Genomic DNA, 9,256 nt, shown 5'->3' on the forward strand with positions numbered 1-9,256 from the left:
GGAAAAGTAAAAAAGAAACATTACTTATTTGCTCAAAAACATCAAATTTCAGGAAAAAACATATAAAATTCACAAACCTTACCATCAATCACCATTCTTAACACATTGTATTTTGATTTTTGAAAATACAATGCTATGTAGTTAGGTGGTTGTTTTTTGTTATTTTGCTCATATCAAACAAACAGGTAAAACATAATAAAAATAATATTTTGGTAAGGTGAAACAAAATAAAATAATATTTTAGTTATATATTCCAGGTAAAAGTCCTTTGAAATCCAGATTTCATTAGAGTGATAACTTCTAGACCTGATGATTTTAACATTTTCCTTTTCTGTTTTGGAAATTTTGGTTAGGTTCATTCCTTAAAAGCACTTTCTGGATAAATGGATTATAGAATTGAAAAAATAGAAGACAAATTTGAAAAGTCAGTAAGAATTCATATGAATGGATTAGATCATATAAATTCATACAATATTACTTGATCTACTTGACAATTCTTGTTTCCAAGCATCGAGACAAAGGGAATGATGGTGAAAACACACCATGACCACAACCTGAACTGATAGCATACATGCATGAGTTGTTAGACAAAGAAAGTTACATCTTTTCCTGGAATTGGTAGTGACTTAATGTTGCTCTCAATAACATAACCTTCTGCAACAGGTACGACATGAGTGTCACCATCTCCAACACCTGCCATCTCACACTATGCAAATCCAGTACGATTAACGTAAGAGGAAATTGGGAAAATACTAATATCATAAATTCCTCGATACATAATCTCTTTTTGGGGATTTTATCGAACAGGTGGTGTGCATAGCTGAAAACCACATCAACCAACCTTAGATGTTGTGTACCCAATCGCAAGAGCAAGTACCGGTTGAACTCCATTGAATGTTTCAAACATAATCTTACCAGTATACTCTCGACTTTCAGGTGGTGTCAATGGACTCTCTGTTAATAAAAAGTAATGGTCTTATGGATCAATGCAAGTAGTTAAATATGAAACCACTATGTGTTCACTCAAAAACAGGCTCATTAGATAAACAACAAACATAGCTTATTATGAGATGGAAGATTAGAAAGATATTAACAAAGAAACTCAAAACATATCATAGAAGATGATGCATCAGATGATCAAAATTGAAATTGTAATGGATACTTACCATCTTGATAAAAAATTACGGTGATTAGATAGTAGGGCAATAGTTGGATGATGATTTATACTCTTTAAATAAGAGGAGGAATACGAATTATATGCCCCATTTAAATGATTTGAATATGGATGATTGATTTTGAAGGATGCGGTTTTAAAGGCTATATTTTGTTTCTACAATTGCAAATTGCAAATCAGATTTTTTTTTTCAATTCCACCGTCACATATGCCACTCTTCATCATCTCCTTCTCGATCTTGGAACCTAAATGTAAAATAATGCAGAAACAAAATTAAAATAAGATGTTTTGTACATACATGAACATGAATTAAAAAGCTATGGTGATGGATACCCAAATACGTTAGAGTTTGATTCGATTTATCTGTTTCCAGTGGTTGCTTAGCAAATATATTTTTAAGTTGTACCCCCAGGATTGATGCAACATAGTAACAAAAGATAGCTTTTTACAGTATGTACAATTTCAGAATTTTACTTGCAAATATAAGCTTATTATTATGACATCCTTTGAACAAAATGAGAAACTTCATGTGAGAAAAAACATTACCAATAACAAAATCATGATACATACCTGATTCTAGAAACAACATGCCACAAAATGCCATCTTACCAGCAACATAGAGAGGTAAGATGACACTATCAGCAACATAGCAATGTACTGTCACACTCTTAACCTTCATTTCAAAGAAGAAAAACACTAAGATTCAGTAAAAAGACATAAATATGGGTATAAAATGAAGAAAAGGACTTCGTATATATATAAAAAAACTAATGAAATTAGACAAAATCAAACATTAGATTAGCAAAAACAGAGAATGATGAAGTTACGACAATGGTGGTGTAGGTCGATTTCAAAAGAGCAAGATATTTATACATTTACATATACCCGATCTGCCGCTTCCTGCTGCCATTAGCGTATCTGGATATTTCATACAGATAGAAAGAGATGGTGAGATGGTTATGGGGTTACATGGTGTGCTAGGGTGTAGTGGTGGTTACGGTATCGAGCCGGTGGTGATTGTCGATTTAGGATTGTAAGATTTAGGGTTTGCGTTGGAGATGATGGAGACGGTGGTATGGAGACCAGCGGTTCAGCTTAACCCACCTGTAGTTTTGTTGGGTTTAATCAAGAATCAATTCAAAATGAAAACCAAAATTGCAAACTATAAAAGAAAGCGTACCTATCTTCGATGTATCTGCTTCAAATCTTTGAGGAAGCAACATTCGTCGTTGCTTCATCCTGTAAACGAAGAGGCGCGGAAGGGAAGAGAGGGAGACGACGAATGTTTTTTTTGATGTGATTTTATTGAATACCATAAAAAGCTGCTATTAATCGGGTATGTATTTCAAACATGGACAGCTGTTATGTTTTAATCTAATGACATGATTTTATAGAATAGAAGCTGCAACAAAATAGGGGCAAAAAAGGTATTTAACTTTGGAAGAAATGAAAGTTTTTGAAGGGACACGTGTCAAATTGGTTTTGTTTATTAGATAGTGAGATATTTTCTAACTAATTATTGTATGGATGTAGGGCTAATTATGAACAAATCATTTTGAAAACAATGATTAGGGTAAAATTGTAATCTTAGCTTTTAATTAATTTTGATAATTAAATATTCAAATCGTTAACCCCTTTAATTTAGGCAAAATCGTTTACTTGTTTAAAACCCTACACAGAAGAAACATCACAATAAAGCCTCGGTGGATACAACACCACGAAGTTTCGGTAGCAATGGATGCTGTGATAGTCGCAACACCTCCTGCTCAAAGAAAATCTGCTTACACTTATTACCATCGATATTCGTCTTCTTAACATTCTTCTTAATGGATGCTCTCCAAATCGTCTTCAAAGCAAACAAATCTCCAGGACGATTCGTCTTGAACCAAAAACACGACGCCTCTGGCTCCTCGACCTAGCGCCGATAAGACTTTCAATTGCCGGAGGTCTAACACCGGGAAGGAAGCAAGGCAACAAAACAGGTCCGATGAGAGGAAAGCGTGAAGGGGGGGGGTATTTCCCTCTTTACTGTCAGAAATCTCCACCTCCGGTGGAGGTTTTCTTGGTCAAATCTGAAGAAAAGGAGAAGGAGGAAAGAGCAGGACCAAACTTTGAATTCAGGGGGGTGTTTTTGCGGGAGATAATTACATGGCTACTGTTCTTCTTCATCCATATAGCTCTCATTGTTGTAGTTGTTTATCAGGTAAATCCTCGTAACTTTACCATTTTTACTTATTTTTTCATTTCTTGATGTGTTTATGTTTGTAATCATGTAGAATCTGCAATTCGTGATCTGTAACTGCTTTATCTTTTACCAAGTCTTGATTTTTTGATCATTTTTGAACTAATTATAACCAATTGCGCCCTTGGATTTCCTCAATTTGTCAAATTGCGAAATTAGGGTTCTTGTGAAATCTGATTTTTGGATTGAAATGTGGATCCGCAATTCACATTTCATGGATTTTACGAATACCCTAATAGTGGCTTTGGTTGCTTGTTTTGGAAGCATAGCCTGCTTTTAATCCCTTTGAGCAATCACAGTCGCTTGAAGTTCCAATTTCAATGTCCGTGGTAGAAAAGTACCAATTTTTGAACTTTTAAACCATTGTACTAGTTTTTACATTGTCAACCAAATCCAATTTTGTAAAAATTTCAGAAAGAAACAATATTTTGGAAGAATGTTTGATCTGTATAACTTGTGGAATTTAATGCAAAGGGGACTTTATGTTTAGTGTTCTTCTCGATGAACCACATGTAAGTTTCCTCTTTCTAGATCTACAATTTTCTCAACTTATTTGTTCCTTCTCTACTAAACAACTTTTGAATTCTATAAAAAAATTGAGTTGGCAGATTATATTCAACTTTGTATCAATATGAATGGGAAGTGGAGAGGCTATTGGAAACTGGAACATGTATACCCATTATGGCATTATTTCAATCTTCTGATGTTGGACAAATTACAAATATTTTTCATATGATGTTGGGTATCCCAAAAGTTTACTTGTTCTACTGATTTACTGATTTATGCATTTTTTACTTGGATACTTTTCCAACAGAATGCATACGGTAATTGAATCTTGAATTCCAATTCTATCGGAATAGAATCACGAATTCCAATTCTGTTGGAATGGAATATGAATATTTTCTCACTGATTTATGCATGTTCTGCAATTCTTGGTTATTGGTTTTGGTGCAATTCACAAGTCCACATATTTTCCAAAGGAATTTAGTTTTTTATTTTTCATTTGCTAATGCATTATTCGATTCTAAACTACAATTGGATTTGTTTTCACAGAAGTTGATGCTTGAAGAACGGACCACAAAATTGAAAGTGATTCTTAGCATCATTATTCTTTTAGAATGTATTAGTGTCTTTGTTAGATTTTGATGTTTTCTTTCCCGATTTGAAAGTTTTTTTTTTAGTTTTATTCTTTAACAATAAATGTAATTCTTAGCAATTGTTACCCGTATTCTATAAGAATTAATGCGATTTTTGTTTTTATTCTTCAATTGATGGTTCAAGAATTTGTTATTCTACAAGAAGTTTTTAAAGTCATGATAAAAAAATAGATTCAAGAATATTTTTATTATTTTATGGTTCAAGAATATTTTTAATTTTTAATATACTCATAAACATATTCTGTCAGAATGTCCGAATTAAAAGAATTATAATTCGTAAAATCGGATTTTTAAAATTAATAGAATCTATGATCCCTTAAAATATGAAATTTCCCTTTATTAAATCTCTATTAATTGACTAAAATACCCTTGTAATTAAATTAGATGATATTTTTCAATTATATTTAATTCAATAATATGTATTAATCACTTTCTTAAAATAAGTAAAATGAATTTGATTGACCCACAATTATTCTTAAATCCACACAATAATTAGTTAGAATACAATAACTCATATATATATATATATATATATATATATATATATATATATATATATAATAAAAACATAAGAATAATGATATTCTTCCTAGTAACTCGGTTTTTTATAAATTTCCATATTATATTGATATTAATTTTTTTACCAAATATCTCTATTAAAAAACCTAATATTTTTTTTTTCTATTTTATAAAAAAAACTAATAAAATTTATAAAATTTCCTACTTAACTTCATTTTCTATAAATTCTCAATAAACATTTTTTTTTTTGGAAACGACGAAATTTTATTAAAAACCACAGCCTATACAGAAACAAGACTGGGCAAAGAAAACAAAAGCAAAAACAGAAAACATAGTACAAACAAAACGATTATATGATATCAAAAGGAGAGCAAACCCAAACCGCCCATTTACAATTATCGTAATTACCCCTATGTTTGATCCAACCAAACACCATAGTGAACACACTATCCACCAACGTAGAAAGAGAAGCGCTCAGATTATTAAAGAAGTTGTCATTTCTCGCTTTCCAAATACACCATAAGAAACCATATAGTATGCCCAACAAAATCTTTCTTTTTTTTGGACAATTTCCCCAAGTTGCGGCAAATTGCACAAGCTCCCAAACTGAATTAAAATTCTGCCACGACATACTACACCAATTGAAATTCCACCTAATAGAATCATCCACCTGAGGACAATAAAGAAAAAAATGATTGGAATCATCGATTCCACCATTGCAAAACTGACAGGAGATGCTCGAGACAGAAATACCCCTTCGACCAAGAGCCACAGCCGAAGGAAGCCTATCAATACAAGCCCTCCAAACAAAGACAATAATTTTCAACGAGACCAACCTTAACCAAACAGTCGGATTAGGCCTATGAGCAGTAAGCTTAGAATCGATTATGACACGCAAATCATGTACGGAAAAGTTTCCATTAGGAGAGAGCTTTGATTTCCAACCATCCGACTCGTTACTCAAAACCATCTCATTTGTGTAGCCCCTTAAACCTCTCAATTCCTCGATTTCAATATAGCTACTAGGAATTCTCTTCCAAGCCCCAACTGTAACGCCTCGTTTCGAATCGTTCCCATCGCGAGGTGGTGATCAATGAGGGGGTATTGGCTGACTTAGAACCCTTAGAGAATTGAGTTTGGACCCACTTGGAGGTGGATGATGTAGTTAGGATGATCCAATTTGACCACTTGATATCCTTCAACAGAAAAGTGTATTCTTTCTTGGTTACATACCTTGTTCACATATCATATATTCAAATAAACATAAAAAATAAACATAAAACATTGATCTTACTCAAATTTGGCATATTATTAAAGAAAAAAAAGAAAAAGAAGATAAAAAACAAAGGGAGAAAAGGGGAAAGCAACATCGATTGCAAAAAAGTGGGAGCAAAAAAAATCAATTCTAGAAGTAGAAATCAGTTGTAGAAAGGGAATAAGGATATAGAAGATTTGTTGGGCATTGGGATCATGGGTGTCATACTCCTTCTTAAGAAATGGCAAAACTGTAGGACTGTGTCCCTTGAAAATGTTCGGTTTCTAAAAGTTAAAAATAATTGATTCTCATACAGAAAGATGAATGTTGATGGAGTCATGAATTTAGTTCTGCTAACTTCTATCAGCTCAGAAGTTCGTACCTATTTTCACATTGAAACATAGATAGGTTTAGAATCTCAATTTCCTAAATGTTATAAGTTAATAAAACCTAAATGGAAATTAGGAGAATACTTACATCAATAATTTGTAGATTCTCATTCTCTTGTTGTTGGGTTTTATTTAAAAAACTAGTTTCAAAAACTACAAATAATGGCTAACGGAAGACTTGAAATTTTATAAATAACATAAACATTTTATCACCCACCAAGGATCATCTTGCAAGTAGTAGAAATATTTAAAGCACATCCATAGAAGGAGAAAGAAGCAACAACCTTTGAAGAGCTTTGGGTCCTCTAAGGGAGGCTTGGAAGTTGATGGAGAGAGAATGAACCCTTGAGACACCAACAATTTTCCAACTTGATGTAATGCTAGTTACAACTATTAAGATTTAAGTCAAAACAAGATTATGACTTAAAGAGAGGATGCAAACAACAATTATCTTCAAAGTGCAAGACTTGAGAGAGAATATGGAGAGGGGATAAGAGCTCACGACTTTTTTCTAGGAAGTGTGTCCAAAATGAATGCACTCACCATCCTTTTAAAGTAGAATGTTAATCCAAGAGTCCTTAACCATTAAGCACTTTAGACAACCTTGTCCCCATGCATGCACCATACTTTGAATTCTTTTGATTAAACAAGTAAGAAAGCCATGTCTCTCTTTTTCCTCATGCATGGCCGGCCATGATTAAAAAAAAAGTAGAGTTTATATTTTATAAACTCAAACTTTATAAGATATAAACCTTTTCTTTTCCTAAAAGACAAAAGGCTTTCCAAGTCCAAAATGTTGTACATGACTTATTAATTCATACCTTATGAAATAATGTGTTACTTGTGTTGTAAAATAATTATTTCCTTGAAATAAATATTTTCCCAATTTATTATAAGAGTTTATGAATATTTATTAGAATCAATTTCTAATAAATAATCAATTGTACCAAGTTGTTGTTAGTGTGACCCTTTAGATCATATGTTATTTAGCAATATCATTTTAATATGAATCTTGAGCATACTAGATCTTTCAATCTCCCGCTTGCGCAAGACTCATATCAAATTGATATAGACAGTGGTGAACGTCTAGCAACATTTCACTGTCCCCAACAACATATGACATAGTGTCATTCCATCAACGCCTAATTCCCAGAAGCCCCAAGGCTACAATTGGTGAGTAAGGTAAGTTTATCAGTTATCCCTTTGCTACAAACATCATGTTGAACATGAGATATAGATCGCAGTCAATCTTATATAAGTGTTCAACTTTACACCAGGCCTTAGATGTCTAACTCTCAACGAATAAGAGGAACAAATCTCATATTGACTACATACACCTCTTGCATGGTTTACATTATGCCTGATAATAGCTTTTATAACTGTCTGATAAAAGAACAACATTTAACTATATCAAAGCATAACATTCCCCACACTCAAGTCCCATATATGTATCTCAGGTGTTAAGGATATATAGATATTACCTTTTATCAAGTATCATTCATGAAAGCGATCCATAAAGTGATCTTGAAAGGGTCACTCCAATACTTACTCTCTAGCAAGTACCTACGAAACAGGTCACAACACTTTGTTAACCATCCCATTTCATATTAGTCTTATTTCATTATTGCTCCCACAATAATAACTGACAATGGAGTTTTATATTGAATAAATTTACTTAAGGATTAAGCATGTTAATAAATAACACAACAAATATTTAATGAAAAGATCATATGCCATATATATCATAGTCATTACAATAGATGATGTTATATATAATGTTCAAATATTCAATACTAATACATTGATCAAATCCAATCACTAGAATAGTGAAGTCCTATTCCTCGAGCATGGCCTTCAAACTTTGCTTGAGGAATAGGCTTCATGAAAGGGTCCGCCAAATTTTGATTAGTGTGAACTTTGTGAATACTAATTTCACCTTCTTAAAATTTATACCGGATGAAGTTGAATCTGCGGCTAATATGCCTGGTCTTCTTGTGTGATCGGGGTTCTTTTGCCAAAGCAATAGCACCCTCATTGTCACAGAAAACTTCTAGGGGGTCCTGAATGGCAGGGATTACCCCTATATCTCCAATGAATTTCTTCATCCAAGTAGCCTCTTGTGCAGCTTCAAAAGCAACAATGTATTCTGACTCTGTAGTGGATTGTGCAACAACACTTTGCTTGGAGCTTTTCCAAGACACCGCACCCCCATTGATAATGAACACATATCCTGATTGCGATTTGCAATCATCTCGATCAGTTGTGAAGGAAGCATCGGTGTAGCAATTTACACTTAAGATTTCTTCCACGCCTCCATAGACGAGGAACATATCCTTAGTCCTTCGTAAGTACTTGAGAATGTTCTTCACAGCTGTCCAATGACTTTCCCCTGGATTTTGTTGGAATTTGCTTACCATGCTCATAGCATAAGCAAGATCAGGTCTTGTACAGTTCATGGCGTACATGATGGATCCAATTGCAGAAGCATATGGAACATCCTTCATCTTGTCTAGCTCAGCC

The 9,256-nt window shown here is 33.2% G+C and overlaps 1 protein-coding gene and 1 long non-coding RNA gene across 4 annotated transcripts; both read right to left on the reverse strand.

The window, feature by feature from the left end:
* Window positions 1–495: 495 nt before the first annotated feature.
* On the reverse strand, window positions 496–2,447 carry LOC145117125 (uncharacterized). Of its 3 annotated transcripts, XR_013712504.1 has the most exons (5): window positions 2,355–2,447; window positions 2,048–2,278; window positions 1,745–1,847; window positions 1,167–1,419; window positions 496–954 (listed from the first exon to the last, which is right to left on the reverse strand). It is a non-coding gene; the product is annotated as an uncharacterized LOC145117125 (long non-coding RNA). The 3 variants fall into 3 exon arrangements; XR_013712503.1 differs by having other exon boundaries at window positions 496–1,419; window positions 2,060–2,278; XR_013712502.1 differs by having other exon boundaries at window positions 496–1,419.
* Window positions 2,448–5,441: 2,994 nt separating this feature from the next.
* LOC145113342 (uncharacterized) lies at window positions 5,442–6,062 on the reverse strand. Its single transcript, XM_079049445.1, has one exon. The coding sequence runs from the start codon at window positions 6,060–6,062 to the stop codon at window positions 5,442–5,444; it is 621 nt and encodes a 206-aa protein (XP_078905571.1).
* Between the last annotated feature and the right edge of the window lie 3,194 nt (window positions 6,063–9,256).

This window comes from Lactuca virosa, chromosome 5, assembly GCF_052849685.1.
Source record: "Lactuca virosa cultivar CGN04683 chromosome 5, Lactuca_virosa_CGN04683_v6, whole genome shotgun sequence".
NCBI classification, from domain to species: Eukaryota; Viridiplantae; Streptophyta; class Magnoliopsida; order Asterales; family Asteraceae; genus Lactuca; species Lactuca virosa.